We start from the raw sequence: 23,614 nt of genomic DNA, 5'->3' as shown, positions 1-23,614 counted from the left end.
ATAAAGTCTACTACATGTTTATAGGTATTACTGTAGAGGAATGGGTTGATAAAGTCTACTACATGTTTATAGGTATTACTGTAGAGGAATGGGTTGATAAAGTCTACTACATGTTTATAGGTATTACTGTAGAGGAATGGGTTGATAAAGTCTGCTACATGTTTATAGGTATTACTGTAGAGGAATGGGTTGATAAAGTCTGCTACATGTTTATAGGTATTACTGTAGAGGAATGGGTTGATAAAGTCTACTCCATGTGTATAGGTATTACTGTAGAGGAATGGGTTGATAAAGTCTACTACATGTTTATAGGTATTACTGTAGAGGAATGGGTTGATAAAGTCTGCTACATGTTTATAGGTATTACTGTAGAGGAATGGGTTGATAAAGTCTACTACATGTTTATAGGTATTACTGTAGAAGAATGGGTTGATAAAGTCTACTCCATGTGTACAAGTATTACTGTAGAGAAATGGGTTGATAAAGTCTACTACATGTTTATAGGTATTACTGTAGAGGAATGGGTTGATAAAGTCTGCTACATGTTTATAGGTATTACTGTAGAGGAATGGGTTGATAAAGTCTACTACATGTTTATAGGTATTACTGTAGAGGAATGGGTTGATAAAGTCTACTACATGTTTATAGGTATTACTGTAGAGGAATGGGTTGATAAAGTCTACTACATGTTTATAGGTATTACTGTAGAGGAATGGGTTGATAAAGTCTGCTACATGTTTATAGGTATTACTGTAGAGGAATGGGTTGATAAAGTCTACTACATGTTTATAGGTATTACTGTAGAGGAATGGGTTGATAAAGTCTACTCCATGTGTACAAGTATTACTGTAGAGGAATGGGTTGATAAAGTCTACTACATGTTTATAGGTATTACTGTAGAGGAATGGGTTGATAAAGTCTGCTACATGTTTATAGGTATTACTGTAGAGGAATGGGTTGATAAAGTCTACTACATGTTTATAGGTATTACTGTAGAAGAATGGGTTGATAAAGTCTACTCCATGTGTACAAGTATTACTGTAGAGGAATGGGTTGATAAAGTCTGCTACATGTTTATAGGTATTACTGTAGAGGACTGGGTTGATAAAGTCTGCTACATGTTTATAGGTATTACTGTAGAGGAATGGGTTGATAAAGTCTACTACATGTTTATAGGTATTACTGTAGAGGAATGGGTTGATAAAGTCTGCTACATGTTTATAGGTATTACTGTAGAGGAATGGGTTGATAAAGTCTGCTACATGTTTATAGGTATTACTGTAGAGGAATGGGTTGATAAAGTCTACTACATGTTTATAGGTATTACTGTAGAGGAATGGGTTGATAAAGTCTGCTACATGTTTATAGGTATTACTGTAGAGGAATGGGTTGATAAAGTCTGCTACATGTTTATAGGTATTACTGTAGAGGAATGGGTTGATAAAGTCTGCTACATGTTTATAGGTATTACTGTAGAGGAATGGGTTGATAAAGTCTACTCCATTTTTAAAGGTTCTATTGTATATCAACAGGTTGATATCAAGTCTCCTCCACGTTTATAGGTATTGTTGTATAGGAATTGGTTGATATCAAGTCCAGTATTGTATGGGAATGGGTTGAAGTCTATACATATTTTTACTGAAGTGGAATGTGGCTCAGAAGGATACAAGACTGGGTAAATCCTGATACTAAGTACACAGATTGGTATTTGGTATAGTTGTACTCTGAAAACTTCCTAAAGTTTAGTTAATGTCAACAAGGAATAAAAGATGTTCATAACCTATCAGTTAAATAAATACTATAATACTTACCAACAGATTAAAACAGGTAAGATTTTCCAATATTCTAGCAGCTCTTACAGTAGACACAAAGTACATAAAACAAGGCAAACCTGAGAGAAGTTCCAGTGTGATTTCTAAAGTACCTGGGTGTACTAACATCAAACTAAAAGTTGAGTTTAGTAAAAACTCAAGTGTTGATAAGTAGTCATTAATCCCAGTACCAGCCACAGAAGTTTTATAAAGAAAACTATCTTTAAAAACAGCTGCCAGTAGGTTCTTTAGAGCATTTTAATTTAAATCATTAACATGAGGGACACATACACGTGACCATGGCAGTGAACACTGTAGATTCCATATCATGAAGTTTATATACATTCTTTCAAGCACTTTTGTTGACTTCTGTTAGGAATTTTAGTAAAATTAAAGAAAAGTGTACAAGAACATATCAATCACATTATATCTGCCACATCCATTGCTGATGAGGCCACCACCCTGTACTAGACCTCCCCAGAAAAATCTCCTTCAGCTTTTAAGAAAAATTATCTGTATAAAAAAATACTATGTTCTTGTTACGTAATTCTAAACACTTCCCTGGAAATAACCTAACTTTTATACATTAGTCACACATGCAATAAGCTAATGTTCTGTCTAGAATTGTAAAAAATAAGCAGAATCAAACAGGAATTTATGTTGAGATTTGTTTGCACATCAAATATGGTTTGTTCATGCTGCAGAAAAGGTGACCTTCTAGTAATCCTTATAGTGCATGAAACTTTCCTCAAATAGAGTAACTTTGAAACCACCAATGAGTTCTAATGGTAGTTTCAGTCTTACTTATGTTTTTCCAACCTGAGATTTTACAAGGAAATTATTTGTTATCTACACAAAGGAAAGGGTATATACTCGATTTTCAAAATGCTTTCGATGTGATGCTATACAAACAATTAGTTAAAAAAATCATATTGCTGGAGTGAAGGAAAGTTTAGTTAGGAGAGATACATGGTTGTTGGATGAGAAAAAGCAAGAGGATATATTTAATGATGTCCAATTAAACTAGACTTGTTCAGGGTTTGCAGTTAGTACCAATATCAACCATAATGTCCTAGCTTTGGAGTTTTAACTGAATGCTTCTTATGGTATTTCACAGAATTATAAATATTTGATTGTGTACTTTTTAATTCAGATTTCAATCAATAAGCAAATCTCACTGTGAAAATCAACAACAGCATGAAATATGGGAAACTGGCAACTCCCATACTGTGGAAGAGAACAAAAATGTGCTACGTAAGTGAACACACATTATGTAAGTCAGTGCAAGATTAACCTTTGGCATGCAGGCAGGTCAAACTGATCATGTCACAATGTTTTAGTGAATTGCATTGAAAATTTAATTGAACATATTAATTATCATGGCACATGAACAAACATCACACAAAACCAGGGAAGGCATATCAAATTTTAAAAGAACCTCAAATTCTCACACTAGCATATTTGTTCTTTAGCTGTCTCCTTTCCTGAAATTTTGTCCACTTCTAAGAAAACTATAAAATGTAACATGGAATACTTTATATAATTTTGTCATCAGCATTCTGAAGCTATATTTTTATATTCTTCCATCTTATGTGGCTAAAAAACAACCAATGAAAATTTAGAAACCACTTTTCTTTCCTACCTCCAATGTGCTCTAATTTATAGTCCACTAACAAGTTTTCTGAGGCCGACTTCTACCGAATTTATAACCAATAGTAAGACTAGATTTCAACAGATGTATTGCCATAGTCACCATACCAAGTGGGCTTGCAGATAATTGACAGTTTGGTTTGATGAGAAAACAATTTTTCCACAAAAACACACTGGATGGATAGTTGAATTTCTAACTGCTCAAATCATATTTCAGATGATTGAATGATGGTATTGATAGCCTGGTACCTCCAGTCCTATCACAAATCCTGCCTTGTTACAGTAGAATACCTCAGGGAGCAGTAGTTGAGCCTTTGTTCTTTCTTATTTACATCAATGATATTGTATAACAAGTAAATTAACAAAAGTCTGCTCATAACATTAAACTTTTTCTAGATGTAATAAGGATGTTTATACTAAGTTGAAACGTTTATAGCAAATGTAAAGTAATGTTCTTGCATTATGATAATTTGGATCACACATTTAATATGGATGGAAACAGACCCAAAAGCATGACAGAAGACATAGTGGTAGAAATATCACTCAAGACATTAAAGCAGTCCTTGAAAACTGTAAATATCTACATATTAATTACTAGTTAGGCTTCACTTGGAATATTATGTACAGTTTTAATTTCCTTATCTAAGAAAGGGTAGTTACTAACTTACTGGAAACAGTTTAATAGTTCTAGGAGTATTCCAGATATGGAAGAGTGATTTCAGAGAAGGGTTAAAATCTCTCAACTTATTTTCACCTTCAGAAAATAAAATTATGAGATGATATTAAAAACTTTAAGATTATCTAGGGATTGACAGGACTAAGACCTCTAGTTTCTTTGTGCTAAGGCATCTGGTTTTTTGCACTATTTTTTTAATTTTTGAAATGGTAGGTATGTATTGGTCAATTTTTATTGATAGGTTATATTACATTGAATTTATGACTTCTTAATGAGCCTTCAACATCTTCCATGAATAACCCAAAATAACTTGGGCACTCATAATGTTTTAGAAAATATTTATCCAGTCAAATTGGGCAAAACTTTTCCCCAAATATCTGTTGTTTGCCTTTTTCTAACATATTTTTAAAAAATGCTATAAAAAGAAACAAAATTAACCTTTTTTTTCTCAAAGCTTAGCCTTTCTCAAGATATAAAAAGGGTTAATAAACATGATGTACAAAGAAAAATTCAACAAAAAATATTACCTGTCTATCAAAAATGATTCTGTCAGATATTGTTGAATTGCCCCAAGTATAAATTTCACAAAAAACTACTACATTTTTTTTCCTCTAATCAGCTCTTTACACAGAGTACTCTAACAGGTAAAAAATAAAACTATGCAATATGACAGAATAAATGAACCTCACTAGTAGTGAAAAATAAAAACAAGTCACTGGTTTCAGGGTTACAGCTTCCTAATTCAATTCTAAGCATAAGTCACACATATGATGACTAATATATATTGTCAGTTGAGAGATTAACCAATTTAAATTAAAGACAATATATCAATACAGCTAAGTCTACCTTAACACTCCTACGAAAAGACGTTTCTAGTCCTGATTTCTCCAAGCCCATTCCCCTGGCTGTGGTTTCGCTAGATAGTAGATAGGGACAGTGGGAATCTTGTTAATCCATTCATTAATGGATTTAAATGGCAATTTCATTTAAATACAAAATTATTAGCCTAATATTAATAACCTTTCAAGTTGCTCTGGGGATTATTAGGCCCCACTTTTCGTAGGAGTGTTAAACAGTTTTTCTCAGTGTGCAAACATAACTTTTTATCAAAGGAAGTTTAGTATAACTCAAAAAAGCAAACCACTGTTTTATATTATACAAGGTAGATTTGTGTTAGCAAATTCGGAAATACAAATTTAAGTATTTTGAGATTTAAAGATGCGTCTTTCATAGTTAACCTTTTTTTTGTACATGTTTTTTATGCTCCTGATACACAAGAGAGCAAGTGGGATTTAACACCAAGTGGCTCTCCACTGAAGCAAAATAACATGAGCCACCAAGAACAAGGAACATCACATCAAATATTGCTTGTCATACATCAAATTGATGTGATGCTTCCTTTGAAGCTGTCAAGTTTTGCACTGTAAGTAAAACTGAGATTAAATATAACTCAGGATTCATTAATCTTTTCATTGTCATAACAACAATGGTCCTCAAATTTATCCTCAAACTGTAGGCTTTTTATCACCTTTCTGAGCTCGGTCATGAATTTCAATTTTAAATATCTCATTGGCCACTAAAAATTTATGGCCTACAATTGACCTATTGTCAATAATAATTAATACATCTGTACTATAAAGTAATCATTTATTTGGACTGATGCAGTAAATACATAACTTGAAACATTAGAGGCTCAATCTTTCAAACTTGTACTTTCAAATTTAAAAAAACAGCACAGTTGGAATCACATAATGAAAATAATAGATACATGCTTATACAACTTGGTCTAATTTGTTTTCTTCCTTAGAACTTGAACATAAAAATGTTTTCATATTTGATCAGTAATTTAAATTACCCTAAACACTTCAATACATAAATGATAACTTTAAAGTCATGGAAGTAAAAATAACCTCAAGAATGTTAAATTCTCTTGCATTATAAATACACACAGTATATCTCTATACTTCCATGCAATAATTTATTGACAAATAACAAGGAAACATTTCATCCTTCAAGACACACATGATCCTGAGCAAAGATAAAAATTTAAATCCACCTTCCATTTTTCATCTGTTCCTTTCTTAAGGTACCAACCTCCAATACTGCCAAAGGTAACTCATTCCATAAGCTTAATACCCTGTTAAAAAATAAAACTCTCTTAAGTGAAGCCTAGCTTTTCTCTTATAAATCTTCATCCTGCATCTTATTGTTCAGAATACAGCACAAAGAAATCAAAAGCCTTTATTAATCCCCTCCATCCCACCCAAATAATTGGGTAAACTTTAATAAAATCACATCTTATTCTTCTCTCAATAAATGCTTAGAGATCTTAATAACAGAATACTGAGTTGAAGAGACTTAAACAGCTGGGCAATTAATTAATAATCTATGACTATTGGTTACTTTGACTAGTATCACACAAACTAAAAATACTAAAACTTATGATTAAATTAATTAATGTCATGAAAATAATTGACTCATCCAAAGTAGTGTTTCCAATTATTGCTGTTGTGATTATTCCAACTATCAAAGAAATCAAAATATTTCCAGTATTATTCTTTCATATTATTTTCAATTAATTCAAGTTGTTCAGCTCACTTCACTGGTGTCTTAACTTTCAAAAATAAACTACTCCAAATTAGTGTTTTCAATTATTAAAGCTAACGAAGTCTCAAATTTTAATAACCACTTAACTGAATGTAATTGATTAATAAGTTAAACATTAATACAGTTACCAAATTCCACAAATTATTTCTCTAGCTTTAATGCAGTGGTTCTTAATCTGGGTTCAATTGAACCCCAAGGGTGTGATGAGTCAGTCTCAGGGGTTTGGCAGAGGTCAAGACACACACAATGTGTGTGTGTCCGTTCCGTTCACTCAACTTGTATGAATTGTGATGACATGCTCCACTTGGCCATCATTGGCTGCCGTTGATCGTGTCACATCACTTGGCCTTAATATCTGTGCTGCAGGGAACTTCATGCACTTAGCAGTCGACATGTGACTGTAGTAATCATGCATCATTTGTGATGTTTTTCCTGATCTTTTAATCCCTTCACACTAACTATGTCAAGCAAAAACAGAAAGTGGTCGAACGAATATGTACAATATGGATTCACGTGCATAACAGAACCTAATGGGAGTCAGTGTCCTCAATGCATGATTTGCAATGCCAAGTTGGGCAATTCTAGTCTTGCACCGGCAAAACTAAGTGAACACTCCCTAAAGCTGCATGGAGATGGGAAATACAAGAACACAATGCTTGCTGAATTCAAGGTAAAGAGAGCCAGGTTCGATGAAAATGCTACTTTGCATGTTCTCAGCTTTGCACCCATTCACAAACCGATCTTCACAGCATCGTATGAAGTTGCATACTTGATCGCAAAGCAGAATAAACCACACACCACTGATGAAGCACTCATAAAACCAGCTGCATTAAAGATGGCGAATATCATGCTGGGAAAAGCTGCTGAAAATAAGTTATCCCAACATCCTATTTCAAATGACACCATCAGCAACAGAATAAATGACATGAGCAATGACATCTTAGCTCAAGTAGTTGCAGATCTGATTTCAAGCCCAACAAAATTCAGTCTTCAACTCGATGAGACCACCAATGTTTCCAACCTAAGCCAGCTTGTTGTATTCGTGTACTATGTGGAGAATGACGAGATAAAATAAGATTTTTTATTTTGTAAGCCTCTTTCAACAACAACTAAGGCAGCCAACGTGAAGAAACTTGTGGATGATTTCTTCAGAGACAACAATCTTTCGTGAGATATGGTTTCTGCAGTTTGTTCGGACAGAGCTCCAGTCATGCTGGGACGAAACTCTGGTTTTGGTGCACTGGTGAAAGCCGATGCACCATACATCAATGTAATGCACTGTGTTCTGCACAGGCATGTGTTGGCAACAAAAACCTTGCCTTCAAAACTGGCAGAAGTATTAAAAATTGTAGTGGAACGTGTAAACTTTGCTCTGTGCGAAATGGTGCCCTGAAGCACTGCATCTTCAAAGAGCTGTGTAATGAAATGGGCTCTGAATTTGAGGTACTTCTGTACCATTCTAATGTTTGGTGGTTATCCTGGGGAAAGCTGTTTTTGCGAGAGCACCAACACTGTCATGCAGATTGCTTTAAAAAATCTGAGTTCATTCTCATTTTGGCATACATGACCGATATCTTCAATGCTCTCAATCAACAGATGCAGGGAAGTGGAGTCAACATCATCGAAGCAGAAGAAAACCTGAAGACTTTTCAAAAAAAGCTACCATTATGGAAACAATGAATAGAGAATGATAACTTCGCAAACCTTCCCCTGCTGGACGACTGTGCAAGTAAGATCGAAGATGCGTCTGAAATCGGAGACATTTCTGTACCAGGGGAACTGAAGCAAGCAATTGCCAAGCACTTAGATGAGTTCGCAAGGTCTCTCGATGGATACTTCCCCACCAGAGAGTCATATCAAGCATGGGTGAGACAGCCATTCACGTTTAGTGTTGCGACAGCAAATGTCAATGATGAATACCTCAACAAAATCATTGAACTTCAGCAGAGCCAAGTTCAACAACAACTTTTCAGAACAACAATGCTTTCAACGTTTTGGTGTCACCAAATCGTAGAGTACCTTCTTATTGCTAAGAAAGTCCTTGAGATACTCATACCGTTTGTTACAACATATCTTTGCGAGCAATCCTTTTCAAGGATAGTAGACATAAAAACAAAGAAACAGACTTTGTTGCAAAAATAATATGAGAGTGGTACTTGCCAAGGTGATGCCATGCATTTCTGAACTTGTCTCTGAAAGGCAACAGCAAAAGTCACATTGATTTGCAGTAAATATTCATCGAGTTATGCTTTTATTTTTGTGTGAAATTCATGTTTTGTTGGTTTTGTTCTTTGAACACAGTGATATTGTGTGCAACTGATGCATGGTTTATTTTGTACACTAATAATATATCTACTTATGTTTTGATTTTGAAAAAATCATATTTTATTTTTCCAATTACGAAGGGTTCAGTGATTGCAAGTACAAAACTTCCGGGGTTCAGTACCTCCAACAAGGTTAAGAACCACTGCTTTAATGGCTTATTTATCATTTTGCAAAGATCTTTTCATTCAATCACACTACTGAATGGGTTCCCATCCATAGCAAGCATGTAATGGTGTGATCCAAATTATATTTCAAATGCATTATTTTGCACTTATTATAATTAATAGCATTTCCAAGCAATTTACACAAATTACTAATTGATCAGTCATTTATTAATAACCCAACATCCTCAACACATCTAGAAATAAACAAGGACTTGATGTCCTCAGTAAACCTTACTGGTTTAAGTATGTCCCATCACTACAGATACAAAAATATTTGACCTCTCTGAGGCACTACACCAATAAAATAAAAAAGGTTAGTCTGACAGTAGTTAATTAATTAAAATGTCTTGCTTTCCTTTACTCAGCCATCTTACAATCCAATTATGACACTAATATTTCATTAGTACCAATATATGATTTTGTTAGCTACTTTGTGTAGCACCTTATCACAAGTTTTCTGAAAGTAAAAAAACAACAACAACATAACAAGATAAGATTTCTTTGATGAATCTTTCATTTATATTTCATTAAGTGCTTTTCTAAAACTTCTTTTTATTAAAATATCTGACTCAATTTTGAGGACAATTTTTATTGCCCACTTCAAAAACCAGAGTAACACTGACATCTTTCTCACACTTACTCACCTTTACTGACTTTTTAAACAAATGAAAGAGAGCTTGCTCAGATGTTCTTTGGCTTTCTTTAAAACCCTTAAGAAAACAATGTCTGGTAATGGTGCTTTATTTTTAATCTCTCAATCTAACTACTCACCATCTAGTAATTAATAACTACAAGTTTCAAGTCAGTTACAATACTTTCCTCAGAATGCCCAGTTATGAGTATTGGTAACATTCACTTTTGTCAAAAAAGTTTCAAAGCTTCTTTACCTTACAACTGTAAACAAAAACCTTGACATTAACATTATTAAATGGCCCAATTTTTGTTTTAATATCTGTGCATCTTTAACATACTTAAGAAATCCATGCTGTTATCAACCAGATGTTTACCATAAGCTTTTTCTTATTTGTTATAGAGTTTACACTTTCCTTACCTGAAAATGTAGTTACTTCTCCACAAAACAAGGGGCTATTATTATGTACCACTGTCACGAAAATGTTTTGTAACCCCATAAGTCTTGAACAAAGATCCTTCTACCATGCATACTAATACATATTGTGCCAACCTATGATTAATGATAATTATGCTTTAGAAAGGGAAAACCTATTGAGTACACATACATACAGTACATAATAATGGAAATACGGGAGTAGTAACAAGAAACAAAATAATAAATACTCCCCCTGCTATAGTCTCCACAAGGCTGTAGAAGATAAGAAACCTGGTGGAGGCCCCTGGATAACAAGAGGAAAGAAACTTAAGTTACCAAGGATGACTGCAGAAAAGGTGTATCAGCTCAAGATGACAAAGTATAGAAACATACAATAAAACTCAACCACAAAAAAGGGTGCAACACCCAGGACTCCAAGAGAAAATTGAGGAAGGTGAATTTCAGAACAAGACAACTGACAAAATACATCTCAAAAACAAAGAAAAGGTAACTGGGGTACAACAAAGGTGAAAATCAAGAGCAAGGTGAAAAATGAGGTGTGAGAAAATTCCACCAGCAAAGCTAACAGGGTGACAATGTAAAGCCTTTAAAATAAGATGAAGCACAGACAGATGGAGTAAGAGAGAAGTAAAAAAAAAGGATAGAACCCTAAGCTGAAAGATTAGACTCAGATGATGGGCTCATGCAACAATAGAAACCAATATTCATTAAAAAAACTGGATAATGAAAAAAATCAAAAACGTGCTCGAGTAATCTATGTAGTGAAGTATTAAGGTGGGATTACCTGATCCTTGTCAGGAAGAGGTAAGCAAGAGAAAAAGCAGGTGAGGAAAGAACAGTGGTGAAACTTATCAAAAGATGGAGTAGGTTCAGCAGATGTAACAAAAACATGAAGTAAGGAATCACAGAACCAAGAGAAGAACAGAACCAACAATGTGGTGCACAATGTCATAGATATCACAGTGTGTCAAAATGCCTATAGGTGCCATTACAGTATTGGATGACTCCTTTTGAGGATTTCCAGAATATTGTGAAGTAACAGAAATGAAGGAACATGAATGGTAAACCAGATAATCCAGATTATTTTTAAGATATAAATATTAGCCTAATATCTCAAAGGTGCATAAGGCAGGCCTAGATCATTATTAGCCTAATGACATAACTGAAGAGTACTGCAGGAAAACAACTGGAAATAGTTCTGTCAAAAAAACCTTGTTATATCATGTTAGACATGTGTCCCAAGATTACAAATCTGATTAAAAGAAAACAGAACACACTGAAAAACACAAATCAAATTTTAAAGTAAACATTTTCAATTTAGTATTTGTCTCATTAAAAAAAGGAAATAACACCTAGAAGTGGTAACAAATGTTTCAAATAATAAGCTTTAAAATGCTGTTAATTCCTATGAACAAAATATATCTAAACAATGCAGTGATAACATGAAAATGAGCCTTTGTTCATATGCTAGTGTTCATGGAGATTACTGCACAAGAAGTACCTCTTACCCTCCCCAACTGATGAAGGACTGTGGTCTAATAATGATTTCATCACAGACTGATACAATACACATCATCACATATAGGGACAGTAGCTCAGACCAAGGCTTGTGGCATGCCCAAAAATCTTCACTCCAGTGTCACATGGTAATAACTTTTTGTACATAGAAGTAAATACTTTTGAAAAATCAAATCCTTAGTTGTCCTACAGTTCTGTGAATTTTTCATGTCACTTCTCAATTATCCGTAATCTTTTAAGAATGCTTTTCTTGAATCAAAGTTTTTACTAAAAAAAACCTTGAAACTGCTCCATGTCACCACTCAATTTACTATCATAATTCATTAATGATAAATCTTATCTCATGGCTTCAAAATTGACTTTTTGAAAAATTATCAACTAATATTTTATTTCTTATCTCAACATATAACAAAATATCAACCCTATTTATGCAGTGATCACTTACCCCAAACATGTTACACTTCAGCATTAGTGGTTAACAATACTACTAACACAAGCGATTTCCTTTGACTGGTTCCCTGACCATTTAATAAATAAATGTATTTTAAAACTATTTAATCTCAAAGTCTAAGTACAAGGGAGGTCCAGTTCAATCTATACTTTGACCAACATGTGTTACTGGAATATATCAGTTTTGAAGAATTTCACTCCTCATCAATAACTCTAAACAAAAGTTAATAAAAGAGAGATGAGCTGAACCTATATCATATTGAAAAGTACCAAACATAATAACATTTTTTTTATCAACTTCACCTATCCAGTGCACAGGTTTCTCATAATGATTATAAAGCACATTCAGTCCAACAATATATCTGGTTCCTGACCATCTGATATATAGAAAACTATCTTGAATCCCTTTAAAAAAACAAAACAAAAAAAAACTACCTCACAATTTGGCTTCATACAGCCCTAATCAATATGTCTAAAATTAGTCCCCCATAATTATTGAAAAAAAGATTCCTAAAATTATTTTTCTTGAAAATAAAGAGTTAGAAGAGATCTGACTGAGGTATTAAAGATCGTGAAGAGAATTAATAATGTTGATGCTTCAATGTTTTTCATACTTAATGGTGGAAAAGAAAAAGGACTATTTGACACAAATGTAACCTTTGGCAGGGCAGAAGTCATCTTCAGCTATAACAGTTTCATTTTTTCTAATATGGTAGATGGCTTTGAGAAACTTTATATATACAGTTCAGTAGATGTGACAACCTAGATGGACCAACAGGTTTCTTGTGTTTAAATATTCTTATTAGTAGCAACCACAACCTCATTCAGATTTCTCATTAACATCATGCATCTAGTCAGGTGCACAACAACAACTGCAAAAAAAACAAAAAACTATGCCTTTGAAACCTCCAACTGTAACCAATACAGATTCAACTTCTCAACTATCATTTTTTATACCATCAACCACAATCCATCCTGTATATAGAGGGCCACTCTAACTCTTCTGTCAAACAGTTAGAGTTACTTTGAATTTCAAACTAATTTTCAGTAAGTGTCATCATATCAGTCTTCCTTCTCATATTCCTGACATTATAATAATAGCAATTAAACATCAACATTTTCCTACACTAAAAAAGCATTTCCAGTAATATTTACCTCCACTGACACTATAATTATTCTTCAACACTGGCTTTACCTATCTCAGCAGTGATCTTGCATGATCCTGTCTTTTATACCCCACTTATATTCCTTTGGGAGTATCTAACATGCAATTCTCTCTGCCCTTGTCAATGTGCCATTTATCCTGATACTGTACACAAGCACCTCATGCAGGTAATGTAATCACTTTTTAAGACTGATACCACCCTAGTCTCTAACACCAGCTCTTAGGAGCGAAGGAAGGGTGAGAGAGTATGAGTAGAGATAAGTATTATTTGAAATATATTTCCAATTTAAAAATATTAACTTCAAAAACATACTTACCTCCACCTTCAGTGATACCTATAATCCCACATTGAGAAGATAGAGGAAGTCAACACAGGCATTATCCATACAGAAAGCATCTGCAGAGAACAGGGATGTATAAAGATAAGAATGGAACACAAGGGGAGAACCACACTACACCCAGAACAGGTATGCTCTTCACCATGAAGTTAGTTCCTCCATCAAGAGTAGAACAAGAACAAACAGTCATGTGAAAAAGTTAGGACACCCTATGAAAGCCTGTGTATTTTTGTAACATTTTTGGATATGTAGATATTTAATCTCAATTTTAACAATATTGAGAGGTTATAGAAATATAACTAAACAATTAAAACTGAAGAAAAGACTTTTCAAGATCTTCTGTAAATGTAATTCTACAAAAATGCATATTCTAACTGAGGAAAAAGTTAGGACACTCCCACATTTATTCCCACTTAAAGTGGCTCACACAGGTGTATCACACCAGGTGCACATGATTAGAAGATCATTACTCAGCATCTTGAATGAGGCTTGCCCTATTTAAACCTCACACATTTAGTTTGGTGTGCTCCTGACTGTTGAAGTGAGAGTGAGCATCATGGTGAGAGCAAAAGAGCTGTCTGAGGCCTTCAGAAAGAAAATTGTAGCAGCTTATTAGTCTGGTAAGGGATTTAAAAAGATCCCAAAATATTTTGAAATCTGCCATTCCACTGTTTGGAAAATAGTCAACAAGTGGAGGGCTTTCAAAACAACTGCCAACATGCCCAGGTCTGGTCATCCAAACAAGTTCACCCCAAGAGCAGACCGCAAGATGGTAAAAGAGGTCTCCAAACACCCTAACATGTCATCACGGGACCTATAGCAGGCTCTGGCTACTGTTGATGTGAAAGTGCATGTCTCTACAATCAGAAAGAGACTGCACAAGTTTAACTTGCATGGGAGGTGTACAAGGAGGAAACCTTTGCTCTCTAAGAGAAACATCAAGGCCAGACTGAAGTTTGCCAGAGAGAATGTAGACAAAGACCAGGACTTCTGAAATAATGTTGTTTGGACAGATGAGTCCAAAATTGAATTATTTGGACACTAGAACAGAGGACATGTTTGGCGTAAACCAAATACAGCATTCCAGGAAAAGAACCTCATACCAACTGTGAACCATGGAGGTGGAAGTGTCATGGTTTGGGGCTGCTTTACTGCAGCAGGACCTGGACAGCTCACAATCATAGGATCCACCATGAATGCTACTGTGTATCAGAGGGTGCTTGAGGATCGTGCGAGACCATCTGTATGAAAATTAAAGCTGAAGTGGAACTGGACCCTGCAACACGACAACGACCCAAAACATACCAGTAAATCCACGAAGAACTGGCTGAAAACTAAGAAATGGAGAGTCCAGGAATGACCAAGTCAAAGCCCAGATCTTAATCCCACTGAGATGCTGTGGGGTGAGACTTGAAATGGGCTGTGCATGCAAGAAACCCCACAAACATCTCACAGCTGAAAGAATTCTGCATTGAGGAGTGGGGCAAACTTTCTTCAGACCGATATCAGAGACTGGTAGATGGCTACAAGAAGCATCTCACTGCAGTTATTTCAGCCAAAGAGGGTAAAACACTAGCTATTAGGGGGTAGGGTGTCCTAATTTTTCCTTCAGTTAGAATATGAATTTTTGTAGAATTACATTTACAGAAGATCTTGAAAAGTCTTTTCTTCAGTTTTAATTGTTTAGTTATATTCCTATAATCTCTCAGTATTGTTGAAATTGAGATTAAATATCTATATATCCAAAAATGTTACAAAAATACACAGGCTTTCATAGGGTGTCCTAACTTTTTTACATGACTGTAAGTAACCATCACTACAGGCCTGTCCCAGCCAAAGAACCAAGGTTTTACAACTTAGGCTTACAATTAAGGGGTCTTTGACCCTATATCCCATGTTGGTGGTGCTATTATGTTTTTTTTAAAGATCCTAACCTGTAGTTTTATGGTTGTGTGTTCCAAACCACTGGAATCACAAGCAACAAAGTTGGCAAATTTTCTCTTCTATCTCAAGAAGCTTGAAAGTTAACACCCCAGGCTCAGAATGACAGGATCATGTATGCTTTACTCAACCAAAAGAATAGAACTTATCTGGATTGGAATTATTAACGTTCGTTCTCACTTCCCAACCAAGTAAACAAAAAGCATTCTACTTGCCCCTGGAACTAAGGGAAGAGCCATACATGCCCATAAACAGACAGTGTAGTGTCAAATCTAAGCCAGTATTATGAGTAGACTCCCATGGACCACTCCTACTGACATCCAGAAAAACATCTAGGGACCTGGATGGGATGGCCTCCAACTTTGCCTTCTTCTCAAAGAGTAGAATACACACTAACACTCTGTCCCCCACCTCAGTGATTGGAAACTGAATGTGGTAAAGATACCTTATCTTCACTTGTAAAATCCAGGGTATAATGCACACTGGGAAGCCCTAAAGAATAGTGCTTGAAAACCATGCAATAGGTGAACTAAGTTCCATAAATTTTGAAAAGAAAATTGACCCAGATTTATTCAACCTGGAGATTGGCAGGGACAGGCATAATCCCCTTTAGCTTTACTCATGACAGTCCACAAGTGGCAGTCCATGATAACATGATAATATTACCTGGTAAACACTAAGATGATCTTATTGAATACCTGTTGCAATCAGGAAATAATCATCATATTGCTTGACAGTGTAGAATTGGACTGATAAAACTATATTTGTGTGAGCAACACTCAATAAATGAAGGGGGCAACAAAAGACAAAGGTACTAATTCTGTTCAGATGCAACCCAGCAGATTTTTCACCTGAGACCAGAACATACAATATATGAATTCACCTCTAAGAAACTGTGGAGCATCTCAGGAAACTAAGGATCCAAACACACCCAGAGAAAACTGTAACCAACACTTTGTCAAGAAAAAATGATCACATTATCTAAGTGAGGTGCTTATATACATAACCAGGATAGATGGCACCATGACGAGGGGGAGGAAGAGATATGCAAATTAAATATTGCCAAGAGTATACAACTTAGATATAAAAGACTGAGACCAATACTTAGTTAGACAAATACACCATCAAAGAATAACAATAGTATCATTAGGCAGACTCGCAGGATAAATCATCATCATCCTGGTCTCCCATGGAGTGTTATATTTGGGGCCAGATGACAGTGCACCATACTGATAGGCATTTAAAAGCCTTCAACTGCCATGTTGTTCACAATATCCTACCAGTGAGAACATCAGTACCTGTTCAACATCAGTGCAACTGAGTCATGTCCATTGTGTCATGCTCGAGTGGAGTCTGTTTTCCATTTGTTAGTCCTGTGTCAGATTTTGGGCAGGATATGGGAGTTTGTAGCTTGTCTCATCTGTATCCAGTGATTTATGCCAATACCATACTGTATCATATCCCCCTTCTGGTTCCCAATCACCCGACTTCGACATGTTTCATTATACCATCAATGTTTAAATACATGATCTGGCTCACGAGAAACCAATGTGTATGATCAGGTTCCTGTGACATATTATCTAATGTTAGGTTTAAGCTGTTACTCCACCTTGAAGCGAACTACCAGCTACTGGGAACGTGGGACTATTTTCCCCATTGGTGTCCTGATGTCTTGCCTACATGTACCATTGATAACAAGATGGTTACATTAATGTTCTAAAAATTTCTGTTTAAATTCCTTATTCAGTAAGCTTATCATTTTCATTGTCATGTTTTTATTAACTTGTGTAGTGTATATATCAAATTGTTCATAACTCATTTGTTCATAACTTTTAATTTGTGCTTGATATTATAATTTTTTTGGTTAATAAAATTCAAAATGGTGTCAGCAGACAGCAAGTATATTTTGGTATTATTTTTTATTCTACTGCTTTAGATTTGAGAGACCTGTTTAAAAAAACGTTTTCAATTTCCTCTTTGCCCTTGTTATCCTACAAATGTTTATATCCCAAACTCACACACCACTATGCACATAAAAGTCTTTAGAACTTCCCAAACACTCTGATACCAAGCTCAATTAACTATAGTCCATCTCTAGCATATAATTCACTCATAACCTAAAAAATAAACATTCATTGGACTTACTGCTAATAGCAGAATTATGGTGGTTGTTGACAGAAAGTTAAATAACATAAGAAAGACTAAGGCATCAGAAGAATATTCAACAACTGATAAAACAATTTACTAATAAAAGCAACAAAAACAAAAGTGATCAAAAAACATTTTGAATAATTTAAGAACATAAACCATGTCATCATATAAATTCTTATACAAGTTTATAGCTAAAAAGCATGTCTGCATTTATGTTTCCAAACTTTAACCATAAATATTTCAATTTTCGCATTTACAATTTCAACCTTTTTATTTAATCACTCAAGTCACCTATGTTACTTCCATGTCAACATCCAAAACTTGATATGCTGCATTTTATCCTTCATATTTCTTTAATTATCATTTTGGTACAGACTAGATGTATACAATGGCTTCACTTTGAAATACAAACTTACATATAATTACACACAGAAATTATAATCCTACTGATAAAAATCATTATGAATAAGGCAGTTTTGATTATTTTTTGAAACACCATTCCAATGTGGCTGTCATAATGTTCAAATGATTTGAAATATCAAAACATAAAACTTATTTTATACTAGTTTAAAATTAGTACTATCACTAGTTTATAATTCACTTTTGGAATTTTAAGTTGATGGTTTATATTAAATTTAGCATATTTCAAATAAGTTTTTTTATAACAATAACTCTGACTTACCTAATTAAAATTAAAATATCCTAATTGATTACTTATCCTTAGGAAGTTAGAGTGGAAATGCCACACAATACATTAGTGTTTCTTTTACATATTACCAGAAGCAGAAGGGAGTTATCTTTCAAATAGAAGTGTTCAATTATGCTAGTTACATCTCAAGACAATGCAGTTGCATTTTCATTTATCTAACTCCAATAAACCTAAATGAAACTATTTTCTCTCCTCACTTTAAATAAGCAACCCAACTTTCTTTGAATAATAAACTTTTGGACCAATATTGATTTTGGTGATGCAATGATTAATCAAAGATTTTTAGCATAAAAAAACTAACGAATATATACTCAACAAGTTACGGATGAAATGTCTTATTTCTTGCTAGCAAAAATATGGTATAATTGGATACTTATGAAATTAACTGATTACCTCAATGTCAGGTAAGATGTATTTTGTTTTGATTTTTTGCAGTCAACCGATTCTCCGATATATGCAGGCCTTAATAATAATAATAATAACATACTTAAATCTATATCATGCAAGAAAATATGTGACAATTACTTAACAATAATGATAAAGTTGCTTTTTTGTACCTTGGAATTGTAATACATTTGGTCTTTGAATCCTGAGTTGTAATAGATTTTTCAAGTTCATCCAATCCTCCAGTTTTCTTAAGTTTTTTGACCAAACTTTTGACTGCTTTTTCACTCCATTTGTCCTCACCTTCTCCCTTTTTCCATCCGAGAAGTCGTTTGACAACAGGAGGAGTAACTGGAAGAATTGATGTCATGTTTTTTCTAGTATTTGTTTAAGTTTTCCCCGATATATAAAAACAGTGCGGTCTAAATACGTCAAATCTTCATTACCAGACTCACGAACTCAAAAGTTCTTCAACTATTAATAACCAACCAGATAAAAGCCTACCCCACGTTATCAATCCAACTCAACATTCGGTTTTCAATTCACCATAAATAAGCTGGCGTATCACACCCAAATATTAGACTCACCTACCGCACAAATATCAAGTTACTATTAGAAAAGCTTTTAAAAATTAAACGCATCCAGTTTGCAAAAACTGACGAAAAATGTACGTTTATATCTGAAATTTTCATTTACAAAACTACTTATTTTCACTCCAAGCTCGTAAAAGTACATTTCTCATAATAACACAAATGTAAAATAACAGCGCCTAAATACATCAGATTTTATTAACTCTCCCTCAGTGGGAGTGACAGTTCGACCACGGTATGGCGCTGCAATTTTGTTTCAATAAATACAATTTGTAGAAAAAAACAACAATAACAAAATAAAGTAAGTACAAATACTTGTGTCGCATACAATTGGTAATTACAGTATATTATATGTGTGTGTTTTTCTTATAACAAAACCACATCTGGCTATCTGCTGAGCCCATCGAGTGGAATCGAACCCCTGATTTTAGCGTTGTAAATCCGGAGACTTACCGCTGTACTAGTGGTAGCCAGTATATTATATAAAATATATCTTGAAAGAGTACATGCCAAATGCTACAATGATATATAACAAATATTTTTATAACTAAACATGCGACTAAACTTGTCAAATTTAAAATAATTTATTGTGTTAAAAGATCTTTTATCGCGATTGTTTGTTTGAGACAACCATCTTAAACATGGTTTATATTAGGTTTTTAACGAGATTTATAAGCAAAAAAATAGTGATAATAAAGACTGAAATGAATAAAGAATAAATTTTAGGCACGAAACCTTTATCTATTAAATTCTAACTTTTAGGAACATATTTTGAAGCAATTGCAAAGGCACGTGACCCTCCGCTAGAACAGCGATAAGTCTACGGATTTACAACGCCAAAATCAGGGGTTCGATTCCCATCGGTGAGCTCAGCAACTAGCCAGAAGTGGCTTTGCTATAAGAAAACACACACAAAGGATTTTGTTTTGGAATTTCCCACAAAGCTACTCGAGGGCTATCTGTGCTAGCCGTCCCTAATTTAGCAGTGTAAGACCAGAGGAAAGGCAGCTAGTCATCACCACCCACCGCCAACTCTTTTACCAACGAAAAGTGGGATTGACAGTCACATTATAACGCCCCCACGGCTGGGAGGGCGAGCATGTATGGCGCGAACCCGCGACCCTCAGATTACGAAGCCCACGCTTTAACGCGCTAGGCCATGCCAGGCCCCCAAAAAAACAAAAACAAAAAACACACATCAAAGGCACGTGTTTAGACACGAATAAAACCATTTTAATCGTATAAAACTAGGAGAACGCTATTCAGGACAATAATTAAACCACTCCTTTTTCTTGATAATCGAGTGCCATAATTTATTATTAAGAACAATTGTCGCTACATTTGTTTCAATCAGAACACGATATACAAAAGTGGTCACTAAAGGTTCTGAAGAATATGGTTGACATAAAATCAAAGTAAATAAAACAATTGGGGTTGAAATTAATACATGCCTTACAAGATGGCGTAGTTCAAGATCTGGAAACTTTCTTGATTTTAACATAAATAATTTACATCAATAATGTGTGAACAAAATTTACTGTCTGTATTTTTAAACAGCTTGATGCCATTTTATAACTCTCCCACGACACCCTTTACCATGCTAATCCGCAACTGTATATTATCTGTTGAACACTGAGACATATATTAGCACAAGTGGTTTCAGTGGATCTGTAGCTCGTCAAAAACGACTATTCAGGAGTGATATACAAACTGAAAGATTCAATGTGAACATCAAGATGAACTAAACCAGAGGAGGATGCTCTTTACAGATGAATCCAAATCTAAATTAATCGGCAACAGTCCGTGATAGCTTGTTCACTGAGAGAACGACGAATGTGTAACAGCCAACTTACGACATCCACAATGAAGAGTGTTGGGGTCAGTTCAAGCGTGGACTCTGTATCAGCCCTCAACTAATGCTGTTGTAAATTTACACAAAACGGATGGTATTCTGACCGGTGATAAATACATCAAGTTCTTACCTATCATGTAAATCATGTATCATCTCCCAACAGATTTTATTTTTGACCTTTTCAGTTTCCATATTAAACTCGTAGAACTTTGGCCAATTATTCACTACAACTAGTCATTGTGTTTGACTTTTGTACGTGTGCCATCTAGGAGTATCCATAATTATCTTCAACACTAATCAGTGATGTCGAGAAATCCACTTGTTGAGAAATTTATATGCAAAAACGGCTCGTTTGTGTTGAGAAAATATTTTACATAGAAGAGCGAACAACGTTTCGACCTTCTACAGTCATCGTCAGGTTTACAGAAGTTCCAACCACTGAAGCCTGCAAGATAGCCTCAGAACTCTATATCCGAGACCCTAACCCAATTATAGAAATTCCCAGTAACCAGTTAGCAACCCTCATAGAATTCACCACGATAAAGACAAACTTCATGTTCAACAACCAAAACTATTTACAAACAAATGGCCTTAGCATGGGTAATCCAGTATCACCAGTTCTAGCCAATATTTTTTATGACACAAGTTGAAACACAAGCAATTAACACAGCATTACATCCACCACTATACTGGTACAGATATGTAGATGACACGGTTGCAGGATTCAAATCTACAGAACACATATTTAATTTTTTCAATCACATTAACTCTACACATCCCAACATTAACTTCACATGTGAACAGGAAGAAAGCAATCAAATATCATTTCTTAACCTCAAAATTACAAGAACCGACACACAATTCAAAACAGAAATCCACCGAAAAATCACCCATACTGGACTATACATTCCTTGAGACTCAGCACATGAAACAAAACAAAAACTCAACATACTAAGAAACCAAATAAACACAGCCATAAAACTATGCTCACCAGATAAAATTAACGATGAATTAGACAAAATAAAACAATACTTCATCAACATCAACAAGTTTCCTCCACAAACCGTAGAAAACATTATACGCACACACCTAGACAGAAAGCAAAATCAACCAACAAAAGTAAATATATCTCACGAATCAAAAAATCACGAAACCATATACCGCTGTATACCATATATTCCTGACATCAGCAGACAAATAACCATTTGGATAAAACTAGTAACAAAATATGACATTCCAGTTAATACCAAATTTATTCAAAAACCAGGCACAAAACTGAGGTCTGTACTATATAAAAACTACACTGACAAACACCACACCAACATTATTTATAAAATACAATGTGATAACTGCCACGACTTCTATATTGGAGAAACAAGTAGAAAAATGGAAACCAGATTCAAAGAACATAAAAAGTCACCTTCACACGTTTTCGAACACTGCAAGTCAAATAAACGCAACATAACCATAGAAAACACTTAAATACTAAATAAAGAAACAAACATAAACAAACGCAAAATTAAAGAAGCCTTACTTATACAACTTAAACCCAAAATAAACCAATATAAAGTAACGCCTTTATACCTATATTAATATAATAAAATAAATAAAATTATATATTCAAACATCTAATACCGCCCTCTAGATTCTGACACTCAGTTACACAACCCCTTTCAAACATGTGGTCAGTTACCTCTTTCTTTGTGAACCTGACGATGACCGAAGAAGGTCGAAACGTTGTTCGCTCTTCTATGTAAAATATTTTCTCAACCCAAACGAGCCGTTTTTGCATATAAATATATTCATCACTATATGCCTTTAATATTACGACTAATACCATTCCAGAAAAATAATTGTCAAGTTACTATTTTAAATACGTTTGTAATTAATATAAAAAAACGAGTTCAGTATTTCCCTATTAATTGATATGTTTAGACATTTTAAGAATATAATGTACGAACCTTCAAATTGTGATTAGCAAAAGCTCTTTCGGAACCTCTTAGTACAGAATGCAGACTGTATAAAGTTGTATGATAGAAATTATCAGAAGTTAGAGGTCTGGATTTTTAAAATTACGTCGACTTGTACAAATAAAAGTATATGTATGGTCGGGAAATCGGCAAAGCTCTTTGTGTTCGCACTAATGAACACAAAACATTACTACTACTTTTTACAATGGATAAATTGATTTTTTGTTTGTTAGTACAATGATAC

General features: G+C 34.4%; 1 protein-coding gene across 8 annotated transcripts in view; it reads right to left on the bottom strand.

Moving 5' to 3' along the window:
• LOC143222469 (mothers against decapentaplegic homolog 3-like) overlaps positions 1-19,770 on the bottom strand; it is a 75,109-nt gene extending 55,339 nt beyond the window's left edge. For 4 of the 8 annotated variants that reach the window (XR_013012251.1, XM_076449032.1, XM_076449033.1 and 1 more), the window contains exons 1-2: positions 19,132-19,770; positions 6,194-6,274 (exon numbers count right to left, since the gene is read on the bottom strand). Coding sequence is in view for 7 of the 8 variants with exons in the window: in XM_076449032.1 (XP_076305147.1) it covers positions 6,194-6,274; positions 19,132-19,328 (278 nt within the window). In the remaining variant the exon portion in view is untranslated. Of the gene's footprint in view, positions 1-6,193; positions 6,275-10,284; positions 10,417-19,131 lie in introns of those variants that run through there. The other 4 variants (XM_076449034.1, XM_076449039.1, XM_076449037.1 and 1 more) reach the window with 3 other exon arrangements.
• Positions 19,771-23,614: the final 3,844 nt, after the last annotated feature.

This window comes from Tachypleus tridentatus, chromosome 8, assembly GCF_004210375.1.
Source record: "Tachypleus tridentatus isolate NWPU-2018 chromosome 8, ASM421037v1, whole genome shotgun sequence".
Classification (NCBI taxonomy): domain Eukaryota; kingdom Metazoa; phylum Arthropoda; class Merostomata; order Xiphosura; family Limulidae; genus Tachypleus; species Tachypleus tridentatus.
The sequence above is the reverse complement of the archived record's forward strand: the minus strand, read 5'-3'. Positions and strand labels throughout refer to the sequence as shown.